We start from the raw sequence: 18,905 nt of genomic DNA, 5'->3' as shown, positions 1-18,905 counted from the left end.
ATTAGGAGTACAGAGAGTTCCCACTTAGTCAAAAGATTCATCGGCCTAAAGAGCGTCCGAACACAGGTAAATTATTACCACGTTCCGCTCTATCACCTGCATTGGTGCTAGGCAGCAGTTTGTGTGCCAGTGCATGGGGAAAGGACAGAAATGTACTGTATCTTGTAGAAAGGCACATTTCTGTCCTTTCCATGTGGCACATGGCAGCACTGCAAGGTCACTGCCCTGCACCACGGGCTTGTAGATATTCCCCTTAGTTTACCTGTTTAAACCACGCCCTTCATTACACAGGCCACACCCCTTTTAGAGACCAGACACCTTTTGCATCCCACTTAAAACCCTTGGTAAGGGAGATTGGCTACCACTCACATCACGTGTGTGCAGAAATAATTATGTGAATCTGTTTATCTCTTTCTGCCTGCCAGGGTAATGAAGGTAACAACTTAGTGAGTGTGGTTACTTAAATAGTGCACTCTGTGGACTTCCCCTCAGAAAGTGCAATTTCAAACCCCCTTTTACATGGGTCATGGGTCCTTTAATCAGTACGTCTTGGAGCCATAATTTTATTTTGGCCCAGATTAAACGAGCTGCATTATTATCCAAGCATATCAAAGTGAACCTAGCAAATGCACATAAATGTGGGCCAAGTAACACCAGAACACATGCAGTTTTTCTTTTAATATAGTGCAAAGTATTATTAAGAATCATCGTTATTTATTAGCCCAATGCTGTACTGTGAAAAAAAAAAAAAAAAAAAAATACAGTTGAATTGTACCATTAAAGTTAGGTTCATTTTCACACTTAAGTGCAGGATTAAATAACCATCATATAGATTTATAGAAATAAATCTACAAAACAAATGCTCCTAAAATTTCCAGCTGAGGAGTGTAGCAAAGCAGTACATTAAATGGGAAGCTCAAAACACCTCATTAAATTGCAGGCAGGTTTCTAATAGTGACAGAAAAATTCAAACATGAGCCTTAGTTATCAAACATGTATACATTGTCTGACGTACTGCACACTGTTTTATGTGTAAAGTGTACAGTTTAGACAAAAGATGCTGACGAGCACATACTTGGTTTAGTGTCTGCAATGATTTTACAGCAATAATATATTCATAATTTATTAGCATTGTAAAATGTTTTCACGTTTCCTAAATATTTTGAAAGGTTATATATATGAAACAAAACATCTAATACGTTCTAGCGTTGTGCATGCTTGTGACCCTGGGCCCAGCCTCTTTTTCTTATAAGGAGTAAAACTTACTGCCTTCATGCCCTCTTTGTCCTTGGGCAGAAAGGGCATTGCTACGAGTGCCAAAGAGCAAGATAAAGGTAGTAGGTACTACCACTGACAACCCCAATTGATTGTCCTGTTTGGCTCTGTGCCAGTGAAAGCAGATACATAATTGTTGTTTAGGACCCTGAAATCAATACTTTTTTTCTAAGGTTCGTGGTCATATTAGAATGAAGCAAATTCCATGCATTAGCAACAGATGGGTCCCCATCGCTTTCTTCCATTTCTCTATTTCCACTTCTGAAATTTTCATTTTTTTCTTCAACCCTGAAAGAAAATAATTGTTATATTGGCGAGAATTGTGTACAGAGTAACAGCTGTACTTAGTTTCAAAAAGATAATATTTTTTAGCAACAATTTACAGTGTGGCCCACTAGATGGTATGTCTGAAGCCTCTTTAGGATTAAAGAATTCCCGTTGACTTCTGGAAAATCAATATTGTTTGTATTCATTCACCTTCCAGTAAAATGTAACCACTGAAACTTTCAGCATACTATTATAAGTTGGTTACCTTAGTCCAAATATTACATTATGATGATATTGTAAGCCACCAAGGGTTCAATGACCCTCTACAGGAGGTAAGGAGTTTCTTTTTAGTGTATGCTATCCTTGGCCTTTCACAAAAAGGTCTTATGGGTTGTAAATGTTCAGTAGTTGTGTAATGCATCCTTAAAAATACACATTCTAATAATCATCCTGTAATTTGTTGAAAAACTTTAAGCATTATAGTTATAATAATGTAAGTCAATATCAAAGCCAGCATTGAGATGTACTATGTTTATGTTAGTAGTGCAGTCAACAAACATACTTTTCATCTTCTGAATTACTGCTTACTTTCACAGAATAAAAAAAGTGTAATTATTTACCTTGCACTTAACAGTCCGCTTACACAGTTGCTTTTCCCAGCTCTATACTCCCTAGCATCACGCATTGGGCCTGATTTATACTTTTTTTTAGCACCGCATTTGTGCCATTTTTTGATGCAAAAGTGGCACAAACTTACAAAATGTAATTGAATTTTGTAAGTTTGTGCAGGTTTTGCACAAAAAAAGACGCAAATGCAGCACTAAAAAAGTATAAATCAGGCCCATTATGTCTTTACAGATGAACTATAATACATTGTTACAGTATTGTTGTGATGCCATTTCTCAATACAGATGACTAGAGATGTCACAACTATTGCTGGCTTCATTGTATTACATAAGGGCTAACTCACCAGTTATTGTACATTATCAGGATATTGCACGCCACTGAAGAGGTCTGTTACCATACATAGGAACACAGCCGAGCTTCTGGTTGTGATGCCATTTTCTCATTACAGATGAATAGGGATGTCAAAACTATTGCTGGGATCCATGTATTACATAAGGGATAACTGACCAGTTATCATACATTCTTAGTATTTTGTAAGGACTGAAGAGTTCGATTACCATACATAGGAACACACCCAAGCTTCTGAATACGATTATAGAACTCTGAAGGTGACTTTAGTTATAGACCTTTCATGTATGGTAGCAGACGTTTTATTCATTTGAATACATAGTCACCGACATCACCAAGTACCAATCTTCGTTCTCTCATCCAGACTGATTCTGCACTTGCAGATATTTAGAATAACGTGAAAAAGTGATGATTGAGTTCTGATTTCTTCAATGAACCGCAGCTATGCAAAAAATAAACACACTACATCAAATGTCTCCTCACCTGCTAGAGAATGACATTTCTGCGTGATATAGCTTGGAGGTGAGACACCTGAAAATCTATGTATTTATTTATTTTATTTGGGATCTTCTAAAGCAACTCTGTCTTCAGCTTTTATATGGTCACAATTTATATGGTCACAACACTCTTTGGTGACTTGTAATAACCCTTTAAAGTACAGCAGAAAGTACTTTATCCCATATATTGATGTGGAGATGTCCTGACCTTTTCTCATTGTAGACAAGTAGTGAGGTCAGACCTAGACTGCAAATAAGGAAATCTAACAAATGTTTTATACAGAGATTGGAGGCTTCTCCATAACGTAATATGAACATAATTTATATTAGTTTTCTGTGATGACGTTATGGGGGTCATTACGACCTCGGCGGTCTTTTTGCAAGACCGCCGAGGGACCGCCGTGCGGAAGACAGTCTGTGCAGGCGGTTTGCTGCTCAACGTATTATGACTGTTGGCTGCTCTCCGTCGTTATTCCGACGGAGAGCCGCCAACAGCCATACATGCGGGCGGCGGGGGAGTGGAGTTTGCTCCACCTCCACCGCCACGCCAACAGAACACCGCCCAGCGAATCACGTCCTGTGATTCGCCGTGGCGGTGTTCTGTTGGCGGAGCTGCCCCCATGGCTCCCGTCCCCTCCCGGAGGATCGACGGAAAAGGTAAGTCGATCGTCCATTAGGGGAGGGGGTGGGGGGTGTTGTGTGCGTGCATGCATGGGTGTGTGTGTGTGTGTATGTAGAGGGGATGTGTGAGTGCATGTATGCTTGCGGGGGTGTTGTGTGTATGGGAATGAGTGCGTGTATGCCTGTGGGTATGTCTGTATGATGTGTGCGTGTATGTTTGAATGTGGGTGTGCGTGCCTGACTGTGTGTGTGACTGTGGGCATGTATGTCGTGGTGTGTGCGTGTGTGTGTTGGTGGTGCCTGCATGCGTGTCGGGTGTGTGTGAGTAATGTGATGTTGGGGGTTGGGGTGGGGAGGGGGGCCCTGCCACTGTTGGGGGGTGGCAGGGGTGGTGGGGGGTGTAGGGGAGGGAGTCTGGGTGGTGGGTGGTGGGGAGACCCCTATCAGTGCCAGGGAAGGAATTCCCTGGCACTGATAGTGCTTACCGCCATGGATTTCATGTCGGTTCAAACCACCGGAAATCCACAGCGGTAAGCCGGGTCCAAATACCGCCGGCGGTATACTGACGGCCGCAGGGCTGGAGACCCAGGTCTCCAGCCCGGCAGTCGTTTCCGCCCTGGCGGGCGGGACGGAGAACCGGCGGATGACCATGGCGGTAACCGCCATGGTCATAATTCACCAAGGTAAGACCGCCAGCCTGTTGGCGGTCTTACCGCCGGTTCTCCGGCATCCGCCAGGGTTGTAATGACCCCCTATATCTTTTGGTGCTTCTTGTTAGGCATTCTTAAATTGATGTTCCTAATTTGAATTTCAAACAAAGCTGACATGGGCAACACAACATTGATACAATGCTAATCTGTCCAGTCTTGTGTTGCACCCAAGACACCATATTTTATTTCAGTAGTTTCTTTATTCTTGCTCTGCATATGAATGTAATATCTTGTAATGTAATATATTGTGCTATTATTACAACTATTTGTTTGCACTTTTGAAACCGCTTTCACTATCTAACCTGACTATTGTTTTTGCAAAGATCTCATACATGATATACAGACATAGATCGCCTTTCGGCCCGAAAGCCTCATTCAGTGGGCTGTTAGACATTCATTTACATTTTGCTTCCGCCCACCAAAGCATTCAGCCTGGCCTCCTTCACTTTGATTGTCTGCACAGCTCCAGATCAAATTGTTCACATCCTCTTTAAAATAGTTTATTTTTCTTCAGTGACAAATCTGGTTAAAAGTGTTTCTTTTTATGTTAACTTTAAATACTAGAAATCTATTTTGTTTTCACTTCTGGTGCCCAGTTAGGTGGTGAATTATTTTCTGCCCATTTAAAACTACTGTTATAAAGTGTTTAACTGACGCTGTTATTTGTAGCTTCATGCAGTTTGAGTACTTGGTTAGGTATTGATTAACTTTTTATTGCAAGCATATGGTGGTCATGCTTACGTGACATCATGTTTTCTTTTTATCCCTTTCCTTGCATCTTCTTGCAATAAAAAATAAATGTAACATCGCACAGAAATGCCAGGGCCAGACCTTTGGCTTTGCCAATGCTTGCTTAACCTTGCATCACAAAATTACATTTCTTTTGGCAAGATGTTCATGCCAGTACTAAACACAAATATTAAAATAAAAGATGATCTAACTGTAAACCATTACATCACAATGGGGTCACCCAAGAGACAGTAGGACCTGGGTACAGTTTGGTACAAAGAACAAAAAAATTAGAATCAAAATTTGCACAAAACAAACATTATTACTCGAGTGATGAAACGTATAAAGTGAGTCATGTCCGAAGATATACGGAACCACGTTCTATAGGTGCATTTTCAACAAGACTGCTACACCGTGATCCTCCATGTTGGGAGGACCGTGGAGTCCTCGAGCATGCACGTTCACGCTGTGGTACTTCCCATTATGTTCTCTCCCTCAGGGCTGCTCGCAGTTCTGTGCGGCCAACAAGGAGAAGAAGATACATTGTAATAAGAGCGATAAAAAGGGAGCACTGCCACTTCTGTGGTTTTTATTTTATTGAATCCCTATTATTGTTAGCAAACAGCCCTGTTTGTAACAATCTATCATTACCTTTTGCAGTCCATCTGGAATCTTTATAAAGGGCTCTCCCATTCTGTAACTGTTGATTCATGCAAGAGGACTCAGTGAGTACTTCGCATTAAGCACCTCTTGGTCTTATTATCTTCGTGACTTATTCACAGTGTTTCATCACCAATTTGATTTACACTAGATTTAATTTATTTTCCAGACCTACCTACAGTATAGAGGGAAGGGTGCATTTGTTTGTATGCCGCGCCCTTGCAATTATTGATGTACTTTGGGTGAGTGCCTATACCTATTCAGTATGTCTATGCATATAAGTTTATTACATGTAAGGTTGTACATGTGGATTCTTCCACGTCATATAAATTCTTGGATGCATCAGCCTTCGATGAGTAGCCCATGTGCCTTTGTTTACATTAGTTTAGTTTGTTCACTAATTTGCAGGATGATTGACTATGCTACTTTTGGTGAGTTTTTGCAAAGCAGGAGAACACACCAGACTTGTTATTTAGCCACAAGTATTCCCATGCAGGTTCCCCACCTATCTGTCCTGATGAAGACCCAAATCCAAGGGTTTGAATAACTGTAGGAGGCCGGCTTGGTGTGTAGTGGGTACCTAAGGTACTTACCTTATACCAGGTCCAGTTATCCCTTATTAGTGAAATATAGGCAGTGTTCTAGCAGCTTAGGAGGTCTAGCGGTAGCTGTAGCAGAGCAGCTTAGGCTGAACTAGAAGACATGCAAAGCTCCTGCAATACCACTATAGTTACACATTACTTATACACAATGAAAGACAATACTCAGTGTTACCAAAAATAAAGGTACTGTATTTTAGCGACATAAGGCCAAAAATATCTTGGAGGCAATATTCCTTCTGGAGGTAAGTATTACACACAATATATACACTAGTAACTAAAATCAGGTAAGTACACAGTCAGAAACTAGTGCAAACAGTGAAAAACACAATAGATTGCAATAGGCCTAGGGGCAACACAAATCATATACTAAAATATGGAATGCGAATAACCAATTCCCCCCCCCCCCCCAGGCAAGTGTAGTGTGTAGAGCGGCACTGGTAGTGTAAGAAAACACCAAAGCTAAGTAAAACACCCCCACCACAAAGCCCAGGAAAACAGGAGTAAAGTCCAGAAAGTTTCCTCAAGACACACTACAAGTCGTGATAAACGATTTTGCAATGACCAAGCAAGACTGCAAGAAACCCACAATGTATTCCTGGACCTGAAGACCTGTGAAGAAAGGAGGCCAAGTCCAGAAGTCGCAGAAGAGTCCAGGAAGAACAGGAGCTCCTGCCAACCTGGAAGAAGGTGCAAAAGTGGATTCTTCGGTCGGAAGAAAAGCACAGAGATGCACCAAAGAAGATAGCAGTGGGTTCTTGCTTGCTGCAAGAGATGTCCCACATTGAGTCGTTGGATGCAGGCAGTTTTCAGTGCTGGATTCCTCTAACAAGCCTTGGTTCATGCAAGTTTACGTTTTGCATCAAAATGGTGCTGCCCGGGCCCAGGAGGAACCTGGGGGTCTCAACTCAGATTGAGGAGACAGAGAGGGATCTCAGCACTTTAGGGAGCCCTCAGAAGACCAGGCAGCACCCACGGGAGTCCCAGGACACTGGGACAAAGAAGATGCAATATGCGGTTGTTGCAGCACTACAGTGGAAGGTCCCATGCCGCCAGAGAATAACTCAAGGAGTTTAGTGTAGCTTTAGAGTGCTGGGGACCTGGGCTATGCTGGACACATCGGAATCTTGGAAGAAGTGCACAGAAGCCCAAGGAGCTGCAGAAGACACAGTGCATAGGTGTACTGTCGCAGCACAGGTAGGCAAGGTCTTACATCCACCAAATTTGGACATCTGGATCTTTAGACAATCTGAGTCACTTCAGTCCACTACCTGTGTTCCAAGGATCACGCTTGTCGCCAGGAGAGGAGTCCCAGAGTACCGGTTGTCATCCCAGAAGGGGGCCCTGCTGAAGAAGGGAAGTGACTCCGTCACTCCATGGGAGATTCCTTCAGTTCTTCTGGTGCAGGGTGAAGACAGGCAGTCCTCAGAGCATGCACACCTTGGAAACTGTTGCAAATGCTGGCTGGAGATGAAGTTGCAGGTCAGGGTAGCCTTCCTGGATACCTTGTTGCAGTTACAGTGGTTCCTGGAGCAGTCTGCGGTTGATCCGACGGTCAGAAGCTGAAGCAGAGGACCTGGAGGAGTCTTGTAAAACAAATCTGAGGAAACATCCAGAGGAGAGACTCTAAATAGCCCTGAGAGGGGGATTGGCTACCTACCCAGGTATGCACCTATCAGGAGGGGTCTCTGAAGTCACCTGCTGGCACTGGCCACTCAGAGGTCTCCAGAGGGTCCCCACACCTTGGAATCCAAAATGGCTAATACCAGGTACACTCCTGAGTGGGGTGCGTGATGGACAAGGGGAGTGGTCACTCGCCTTTCCTTCGTCCAGTTTCGCACCAGAGCAGGGACTAGGGGCCCCTGAACTGGTGTAGACTGTATTTGCAAGGAAGGCACAGTTTGTGCCCTTCAAATCATTTCCAGAGGCCATGGGAGGCTAATGCTCTGAAGCCTGTAACACCTATTTCCAAAGGGAGAGGGTGTAACACCCTCCTCCCAAAGGAAATACATTGTTCTGCCTTCCTGGGACTGAGCTGCTCAGTCTCCGGGAGGGCAGAAACCTGTCTGTGAGGTGGCAGCAGCTGGGGGTGCAGTGGCAAACCTCAGAGAGCTGGTTTGTCAGTACTGGGGGTCCACGGTGGAGCCCCCAGGGTGTATGGGATTGGCCCCCCCAAATACCAGATTTGGATTTGGGGGGTCAATTCCATGATCTTAGACACCTCACATGGCCATATTCGGAGTTACCATTGTGAAGCTACATATATGTATTGACATATATGTAGTGCACGCTTATAATGGTATCCCCGCACTCACGAAGTCTGGGGAATTGGCCCTGGACAACTTGGGGGCACCTTTGCTAGTGCAAGGGTGCCCTCACACACAGTAACTTTGCACCTAGCCTTCAGTAAATGAAGGTTAGACATATAGGTAACTTATAAGTTACTTAAGTGCAGGGAAAATGGCTGTGAAATAGTGTATGCCCTATTTCACTCAGGCTGCAGTGGCAGTCCTGAAGAAAGGTTTGTATGAGCTCCTTATGAGTGGCAAAAGAAATGCTGCAGCCCATAAGGATCTCCTGGAACCCCAATGCCCTGAATACCTAGGTACCATATACTATTGACCTATAAAGGGGGAGGGGGGGCTCCAGTGTGCCAATCAGAATTGGAATAAGGAGTCACTAAACTATAGTGACAAATTTGGTAGAGAGAGCATAAGCACTGGAGTTCTGGTTAGCAGACTGACAACACAGATAGGCCACAAAATATGGCCACTGGGGTCCTGGCTAGCGGGATCCCAGTGAGACAGGCAAAACATACTGACAAACAGGTAGAATATGGAGGTAACATGCCAAGAAGGATGGTACTTTCCTACACCCCCCCTCTAAAACGAGGGACAATAAGGCTAACCTTACCCAGATGAGTCTTCTAAGTGGAAATATCTGGAGAGTCCATCTGCATTGGAGTGGTTACTCCCAGGTCTATGTTCCACTGTAAAGTCCATCCCCTTTAGGGAAATGGACCACCTCAACAATTTGGGGTTTTCTCCTTTCACCTGTTTTAACCATAAGAGAGGTTTGTGGTCTGTCTGAACAATGAAGTGAGTCCTAAATAAGTATGGTCTCAACTTCTTCAGGGCCCAGACCACAGCAAAGGCCTCCCTCTCTATGGCTGACCAACGCTAAAAGCAACAGGTTGATCCTGGCCCTCTGAGTTCAGTTGTGATAGCACTGCCCCAACCCCCAGTTCAGATGCATCTGTCTGGACAATGAATTTATTTAGAGTAATTTGGGCTTTTTAGGACAGCTGCAGTACACGTGCCTTCTTAAGCTCCTCAAAAGCTCTTTGATAGCTGGTTGTCCACAATACCCTTTTAGGCATCTTTTTAGAGGTGAGGTCATTAAGAGAGGCAACAATGGAGCCATAGTTCTTAATGAACCTCCTGTAATACCCAGTGAGACCAAGACAGGCTCTGACCTGGGTCTGAGTAGTAGGGGGAGCCCAGTCTAAAATAGTCTGGATCTTCCCCTGTAGTGGTTCAATCTGTTCTCCACCTACCAGGTGGCCCATATAAACCCCTTTCCCCTGCCCTATCTAGCATTTAGAAGCATTGATAGTGAGTCCTGCCTTTTGCAGGGCCTCCAAACCTTTCCACAGGTGGACCAGGTGGTCATCCCAGGTTAAGCTAAATACAGCAATGTTGTCTAGGTATGTTGCACTAAAAGCTTCCAGACCTTGGAATATAGTGTTCAGCAGCCTCTGGAAAGTGGCAGGTGCATGTTTCAAACCAATGGGCGTAACTGTAAACTGATAATGCCCTCCAGTGGTTGAAAATGCAATTTTGGCTTAGCATCCTCGGATAATTTGATCTGCCAATACCCTGTAGTCAAATCAAAGGTGCTTAGATACTTGGCAGAGGCTAGTGTATCTATGACCTTATGTGCCCTGGGAATAGGGTGAGTAACTGTTTTAGTTACAATATTGAGCCCTCTATAGTCCACACAAAACCACATTTATCGCTTGCTTTCTTTGCTATGAGGTTTGGGGACAACCACCACTGGGCTGGCCCAGTGGCTATCTGAGTGCTCAATAACACCTAGGTCTAACATTTTCTGCACCTCAGACTTAATACAGTCTCTGACATGGCCAGGCTGCCTATAAATCTTACTTTTGACAGGTAAACTGTCTCCAGTATCAATGGTATGTTCACACTAAGTAGTGGTGCCAAGTGTGAGTGAAAAGAGGTCAGCAAAGTGGCCTAGTAAATTCTTACAGTCCTCCCTCTGCTCTGCTATGAGGCAGTCTGCAAGTACCACTCCATCCACTAAGCCATCAGCTTCAGTGTTGGAGAAGAGGTCAGGGAGAGGGTCACTCTCTTCCTCCTGCCCCTCATCTGTGGCCATGAGTAGGGTCACATCTGCCCTATCATAGTAGGGTTTAAGGCGGTTGACATGAAGTACCCTAAGGGGATTTCTGGCAGTGCCAAGATCTACCAAATAGGTGACCTCACTTTTTTTCGCCACAGTAAGATGGGGTCCACTACATTTGTCCTGGAGTGCTCTTGGTGTCACAGGTTCCAAAACCCACACCTTCTGTCCTGGGTGGTACTCAGTCAGGACAGCCTTCTGGTCATGTCATTGCTTTTGAGGCTCTTGGCTGGCCTGAAGGTTCTTAGTGGCCTTTGTCATATACTCATCCATCCTTGATCTTAGGCTAAGTATATAGTCCACAATGTCTTGTTTAGGGGGCTTCAATGGTTGCTCCCACCCCTCTTTCGCAAGAGCAAGGGGACCCCTAACAGGGTGACCAAAGAGGAGTTCAAAGGGGCTGTAGCCCACTCCTTTATGGGGTACCTCACTGTAGGCAAAAAGGAGGCATGGCAGGAGGACATCCCATTTCCTGAGTTTTTCAGAGAGTCCCATGATCATGCCTTTGAGAGCTTTGTTAAATCTCTCAACCAGTCCGTTTGTTTGTGGATGATAGGGTGTGGTGAATTTGTAGGTTACCCGACACTCCTTCCACATAGCTTTTAAGTATGCAGACATGAAGTTACTACCCCTGTCTGATACTACCTCTTTAGGAAAGTCTACCCTGGAAAATCTTCCCAGGAGGGCCTTTGCCACTGCAGGTGCTGTAGTGGTCCTTAAAGGGATGGCTCCTGAATATCTTATGGCATGTTCCACTACCACCAAGATGAACCAGAAGTAGTTGAAGGGTCAAGGGGGCCAACAATGTCAACCCCCACCCTTTCAAAGGGCACCCAACCACTTGCAGTGGGAGTAAAGGGGCCTTTGGGATGCCACCAGTCTTGCCACTGTCTTGGCAAGGCACACAAGAGCGACAAAACTCTTTTGTGTTTTCTGACATGTGAGGCCAGTGAAAGAGAGGGACGGGTGTGTCCCAGGTTTTGCTTTGCCCCAGATGTCCAGCCAAGGGAATATCATATGCCAGAGTTAGGAGGAATTCTCTATACTGCAAGGGAATGCCCAGTCTCCTGGTAGCACCAGGCTTAGTGTCCCTTGTCTCAGTATATTTTTTAAAACTTTGTTTATTGGTATTTTTCTTTAAGGAATTACAATCATCTTAGTGTTGTGCCCTTCAGTTCAAAGCATCATTTTTAACGAATGCATTACAATCGGTGTATATATATAGTAACATAACTGTGGCATGGCTTTGCCGGATGTAATACAGATAACAAATATATACAGTATATCAGGATATGTTCGCCTGGTTGTACAGCCATCGTTCCACTTTGGACTTGCAGTATGCACTATCATCCTATGTGTTACCTTCTAAACTGTTAACTCAACTAATGTGAATGTGGAAACAGTGCGTTGTAGGGGCAGTTCTCTGCTGTGGTGTGAATGGGGCGTGCACTTGCATTGAGCTTCTTCATCTAGGGGGTCTGTATGATAACTGTAGCCACAGTCCTCCCCTTATTCCAGTGTGTTAGTGAGGTCTGCTCTGGCTGAGTGCCATTTTCCTCTCTAGCTTGGATGCCCAGGCTTGGCTTATTTTGGCCCAGTTGCAGTGAGTCCCGGTCTCCTTCCCCGTAATCAGTTACTCCGGACCTCACCCTGCCTTGCTGGAGCTACAATTCACAGTCCCCCACATCCCTCCTCCTCCTTAAGTGGTGCCATTGTCCACCTCTGGCAGGGTTTCATCCTCTCCAAGCTCCCTCGCCCCACACCCCGTGTCTCTGAGTCTCCCAGGTCTCTAATATTTCTGTCCACAATGGGGCTGTGTGATGCACCCGCACCCCCCGGGCCTCCTCCCTATGCAATACCTGCAACTCAGCCTGGGCCCCGGTTGACACATCTCGTCTCCAGTCCACCAAGGCTGGGCCAGCGGCTGATTTCCAGGCCATGGCAAGCTGAACAGGACTAGGGCGAGTGCCACGAACCGGCTACCAACTTTTCTAGAGGCTGGCCTCGTATGTAGGCCCAGCAAACACAACGAAGGGGCCAGTTTAGCTGCCTATCAAGGGTTCCTCCAAGATTCCCCAGAGCACCGCTCCAATACCTCTGTATATTGAGCATTCCCAGACCATGTGGTTGAAATCTGGGTCTACAGCGTTACATCTGGAACATTCCCTGGGTTCAATACCATATATTACTCTGAGCCTGTGAGGGGTGAGGTACGTTCTGTGCACGTAATTATATTGGATATATCAGAAGCGTGTATTTTGGGACACTCTACGGGGGTATGCCAGAACCTTCTGCCATTCTGCGTCCGTCAGCTCCTTGTATAACGTCCCCTCCCATTTCGTCTGAAGGATATGTATGGACTCCAGGACAGCTTCGTTATGGGCTCTGTAGAGCTGGGCGATCAAATGAGTATCTTCCCCTATTGTCAATAAAAGGTGTAGTATTGTATGTGTCTCTGCATTGATCGTGGGCCACAATGCCCTCACAGCATGTATCAACGTCCGATACATTAGAAATTGTCCCCCTCGGGCCCCATCCTCCTCCATTAACTCCGTGAATGGGTGCAGAACCCCCTCTCAGAAGATGTCCCCTAGGGTCATCACCCCGCCTGAGTCCAAGCCCCCATTTGGCTTCGTAGCAAGGTGTGGCTCAGTGTCCCCAGAGGTATCCCAGTCAGTCGTATCTCAGGGGACTAGGCCACTGTCACTCCCGTGCATCTCAGACACCGTCTCCAGCAGGTCAGGGCCACCATCAGCATGACGTTCCACTTTGGCAAGGTGATCCTGGCACCAAGCATACCAGCCAGCAAAAGGTCAGTACTTATGTTCCCTCGGGATTTGGCGAGATCCAAACGGTTCGCACTGGCCAACCAGTTAGCGACCCCCTGGAGTTGGCATGATAAATATAATTCAAAGTCTGGAACAGCCTGTCCGCCTCCTCCAGTGGGGCGGCGAAGGGTGGACAAAGATGTCCGCTGTCGGCCCCCGTCCCAGAGGAGCTCCCTAAGGTGCGCATTCAATTCCCTGAACCAGCTCATTGGTAGAGTCACCGGGAGATTAGTAAAGTAGTACAATAGGCAGGGTACCATAATCATTTTGGATAACAGCACTCAGGCCATCATGGAGAGCTTAAGAAAGCGCCAGAACTCCACACACCACCTTCAAGACTGGAGTGCTGCACCTAGATTCCCGTTGCTGAGATCTTGTAGATCATGAAATACCTGTGTGCCCAGATATCTGAAAGTGCGGGGGGACCATGGGATATCAAGAGGACAGGAGGAGGGGCGCTCCGCACCCGCAGTCAGTGCAAAAACAGATGTCTTTTTCTTTGTTACTCGGAGGCCGGGCGGACCACCAAATTCCTCAAGCAGATTGAGCACCAACGGGATTCCCAATGTGCCATCCCGTAGGTGATTAAGTAGGTCGTCAGCGATATGACATGTTCCACCTGACCCCACTGCACCCCTCTACCATGCTCCTCCATTCAAAACTGTGCTGCAAGAGGTTTGATGGCAAGTGGAAACAGCAGAGGTGAAAGGGGGAATCCCTGCCTGGTGGCTCGGAATATAGGATAAGTGGCCGACACCACTCCGCCCACCCTCACCACCGGTTGACAGTACAGCAGTTCGACCCATCGTGTCCCTTTCTCCCCCAAGCCTATTCGAGTCATCACTGACCGCAGATAATCCCACCTTAAGGAGTCAAATGCTTTCTCGAGATCTACTAAGAGAAGGACAGCACCAGGGTGTCGCTCCTCACGTGGTATATGTGGAAGTGTGAATAGCCGTCTCAGGTTCAGGGAGGTGTTATGCTCAGGTACAAAACCATTCTGGCCTTTGTGTATGAGGTGAGGTGCGTGTTGTAATAACCTATTAGCTAGGGTTTTGCTCAGGATCTTGAATTCACAGTCTAACATGGACAGAGGCCTGAAGTCAGTCACTGAAGCCTCGCATGTTTTGTTCTTGGCAGGGGGACCACTAACACCTCCCGTAGTGTCGCAGGGAGTATGCCTCTGTCAAACACCTCAGTGTAAAGGTCAGCTAGTGTGGGTGCTAGAATATCTGCATATGTCTTGTAAAACTCCATAGGAAGTCCATCCGAGTCTGGCATCTTGCCTGCTGCTAACTGTGCAATAGTGTTTTTTTTACCTCTTCTAGAGTGATTAGTGCACCCAGGGGGTCCCTATCTTCCTGTTTTATAGTACTGAGTGGAAGGGACTGTAAGTGATGTCCCAGCGACTGTGGCAGGTTTTCCTTGGGTGGTCTATAGAGGGTTGTGTAATATGATTTAAAAGCTTCATTTATTTCAAGAGTGGCATACACATGTCTTCCGTACGCCCCCCACACACACGTGACCGGGGCGCTCTCATCTCTGGGTCGCACCAACCATGCCAGTAGTCTAACGGACTTGCCCTCCTCTGCATGTAAGGACGTTAGGTGCCTCTGGTAGTCGTGACAGCATAGCCTTTCGAGTACTTGGTTACAGGACTCCCTTGCTTTGAGAAGTTCCTGCTGCGTCATCAGTTCCAGGCCCTGCTTGTTATCCCTATCATGTACATCTTTTTCCAATTGGTTTAGTTCAATCTCAAGGGTGCGTCGGATCCACACCGATTGTCCCAGGCAGTGGCCTCGCGCTACCACCTTTAGAGTCTCCCATTCTATGTGGTGAGATTCAGTGCATCCCTTATTAATACTCAAGTGTTCCAGGAGGTGAGACCTAAGTCCCTTCCTGTATACTGGATCCTCCCGGGTTGTCGGTTGAAGCCTCCATAACGGGGTGGGGGCCCTCACCCTCGCTTCCTGCCAGGTGATAAATAACGGGCTATGGTCCGATAGTGTTCAGCCCAGATAGTCAGAGTATATTATCTCAGAGGTAATCGTGCCAGTGCACAACACCCAATCAGTTCTGGTGTGGAGCTGGTGGAGGCATGAGTAATGTTCCTATCCTGGGGGTGTTGGACCTGCCATACTTCCTCTAACCCCCAGTATGTCATCCATTCGTTCAGTATCTTCGACATCTTGTGCGCGGTCACTTCTGGCAAGGGAAGGAGGGAGCGGTCCAGTACAGTATCTAGTACACAGTTGAAGTCTCCCCCAATCAGTAGTCACCCACCCGGCGACCTGGCCAATCGCCCCTTCAAGACCTGCCGGAAGGGGGTCTGTTCCTGGTTAGGGGTGTACACACAGATCAGCACCACTTGTCTGCCGTGCAACCTGCCTTCTATTATCACATATCTGCTGTCCTGGTCTGTGTCTATGTATGTGGGCTCAAATTGAACCCCTGCCCTTACCCATACCATGACGCCCCGTGCAAATGCCAAATACGTGGTGGCAAATATCTGCCCTCTCCATCTGCATCGTACCTTGTCTACTTCCCAGGAGGTGAGGTGTGTTTCTTGTAGTAGCGCAATGTGTACCCCCCTTCTCTTTAGGTATGCCAGGATCTTGTGGCGTTTGATGGGCGACCCCATCCCCCAGATATTGCAGGTTATCGGTTTGTAATCCGCCATTAGATGGGGTCTGGGTTGAGGAAGAATGTCCACCCCCCTCTGTAACATCTATACTTCACTGCCATCTCTGGGCCCCATGACACCACAGTCAGTAGTAATTCCTGAGTATCTAACCACCTACGCGTACTAAAACCAAGTAACCTTAGTCCCCAACTCTCATTCCCCAGGGCAGCACCGCAACAGGCGGTTGTCCAGCATGTGCAAAACCAACATAATAACAACGATAAGTCATATAGGGCCATATGTATGAACACATTTTCCCATAGACACAGAATGGGTAAAACCCTTTGATACATCTGGCCCATAGTGTTCTCGCCATTCAGTTAAAGGCGGTCGAGAATCTGGATGAGGGCCGTGGTCATCGTGGCCCCCATTGCAGGCTAGTGCCCTGGACATGAGGTTGGTGTCGCCAGATAAGGATCATCCCATATCATCAGCAGTTTGGGGTGTCATTCTTTTAGCCTCATGGAGTGGCGAGATTCTGAGTCTGTGGAGTGGGTCTGATGATCCGAGTCACCTCCGCCGACCTCGCCTGTCGATTCCGCCTGTCTCAGCGAAGCGACTGCTTCCAGGGCAGCTCGCCAGTCCAGCACGTTTTGCACTGGGGTCGGCCCCGCACCCAGGCGGGGTCTGTTCCGTTGTCTCCTCGTTTTCCTGGTACCTCGCTGTGATGACAATTCTTTTGTTGCGCGGGGGTCGCCTCCTGTCCTTTGCACCTCCAATCATTCACACGCCTTCTCGGGAGTTTGGAAAAAAGTAGTGTGGCCATCCATGATCACCCTCAGCCTGGCCTGGAATAGAAGCGAGTACTGCATGCCTGAGTCACATTGCTCTCTTCACCATTGCGTAGGAGGCCCGTCTGGACTGCACCTCTGCCGTGAAGTCCGGGAAGAGGGTCACAGTTCCATTTTCCATGCAGAAGGGCCCGGCCTCCCTGGCTCACTGCACAAGATGTCCCATCTCTGTAGTGCAGCAGTTTAGCCACCACTGCTCTTGACGGTACTCAGTGAGCTCTCCCTAAAGCAAAGAAGGGGGTGAGTTGCTCCGGGGTGACACCCAACCTCATCCATTTTTCTATGTAGGTCACCATATCCCTCGGCCTCCTCCAGGAGTCCTATGATCCGCACGTTGTTCCGCCGGTTACGGCCTTTCGGCATCTTCGACCCGTCGTTCCAGTCATTGGACATGGTCAGTCAACAGCACAATGGTGGCTTATATCTCCTGTTGGGCGGGTCTAAATCCGTGAGTGCAGTCTTCCTGCCTTGAACCCTATCCGCCAGCTTCTGGTGGTCTGTTCTCAACAGCCCCAGTTCCACAGACACTTGTCCAATCTCCTGCTGGAGAGTAGTTTTTGATTTCTCGATGGCTCCCAGGATCTTGTCCAGCATGTCCTGCAATGAGTGCGGCACTAGGTTTGTAATATCCATTTGGGACATGTCACTTTCACGTTGCCTCCCCTGTGACTTTGCCCTGTTTCAGCCTTTAGTAGTCATGCGGCCGACCAATGGTGGTTTCAATAGCAGGTTGGTTGTGGTTCCAGCATCCACCCTGAGGGGTACTCGTTCGCTCCCTTCACTTCATGTGCCCCATGGTGGGGCCACTGCAGCGCCTCAGTGCCGCCCCCCCGGGCCCCAACGTTCATGTAGGTGCCCTGCCGGCCGGCGCCCCCAACGTGTAAGAAGTGGCACCCTCAAGCTCTTCGGGCCTCAGCAATCCGCAGCGCTCTCCTTTGTGTGCCTGTTGCCTCTGGTAATGGCTATATAGCCGTTACCAAGCATGTTGGTCTCCTGGCACCAACCGATAGCGGAGACTCCTCTCTCGTGCCCCCGTTTCTCCTCGCATCCAACGACCACCTCAGACCCCTGCCGGAGCTATATGTTGAGGATTATCGTCTGGCCCAGACGGAGTGGAGCGCTCATGTGTCCGCCATCTCTGCAGGTCAGGCCAAGCCCTCCCCCTTGTCTCAGTATAAAGGAGATTGTTCTCCCAGTAAACTCTGTGTGAGTCACTGATATCCCCATTTTGCTGTTTGACAGCTTGCTGTCTTAGACCCTCTAGTGTGGGACAGGTCTGCTGTGCCACACTCAATTGATCCCTGGCTGCCCCCCCTGCACCCATGAGCTCAGCTGTGTCAGCTTTAAGATCCTCTGCTGTAGGTTCTGCACGAGGAGTTGACTCCTCCTCATCAAAAGGGGAATCTTCTGGAGAGGGAGGGATAGTAGACAAGGGCTTGCCCTTTCTACCCCCGGTTTTTGGGAGCACTTGGTCCATTGTTCCAGGATCCAAGTTTCCCTGTCCTCTTTGCTTCTTGCCCAGAGTCTTGGTAAGAGCAAAGATATGCCCTAGAATTCCCAGCATGGCTGCATGGGCCTCCAACTCCACCTCAGCCCAAGCTGAAGTTTCCAAATCATTGCCCAATAGAGACTCTACTAGTAAGTCAGTGGATAACAAAACCTTTTTAGGACCAGTAATCCCCCCCCACACACCCAAGTTGAGATTCACAACAGCCATGGGGTGGCTAACAGTGTTGTTATGGGTGTCAGTAACTTGGTACTGATGACCAAGTAGGTGTTGCTTAGTGGCAACCAGTTTTTCCATCAACATAATGACACTGGCATCTGTGTCCCTGTAAGCCTCAA

General features: G+C 47.3%; 1 protein-coding gene across 2 annotated transcripts in view; it reads right to left on the bottom strand.

Annotated features, from left to right (window-relative positions):
• Positions 1–1,109: 1,109 nt before the first annotated feature.
• LOC138265473 (transient receptor potential cation channel subfamily V member 6-like) overlaps positions 1,110–18,905 on the bottom strand; it is a 298,739-nt gene continuing 280,943 nt past the window's right edge. For both annotated transcript variants that reach the window (XM_069213213.1, XM_069213215.1), the window contains one exon: positions 1,110–1,563. In XM_069213213.1, coding sequence (XP_069069314.1) covers positions 1,416–1,563 — 148 coding nt within the window. In that variant the 3' untranslated portion in view covers positions 1,110–1,415. The remainder of the gene's footprint in view (positions 1,564–18,905) is intronic.

This window comes from Pleurodeles waltl, chromosome 11 (genome assembly GCF_031143425.1).
Source record: "Pleurodeles waltl isolate 20211129_DDA chromosome 11, aPleWal1.hap1.20221129, whole genome shotgun sequence".
Classification (NCBI taxonomy): domain Eukaryota; kingdom Metazoa; phylum Chordata; class Amphibia; order Caudata; family Salamandridae; genus Pleurodeles; species Pleurodeles waltl.
Note: the sequence above shows the minus strand (reverse complement) of the source record. Positions and strands in the feature narration are given on the sequence as shown.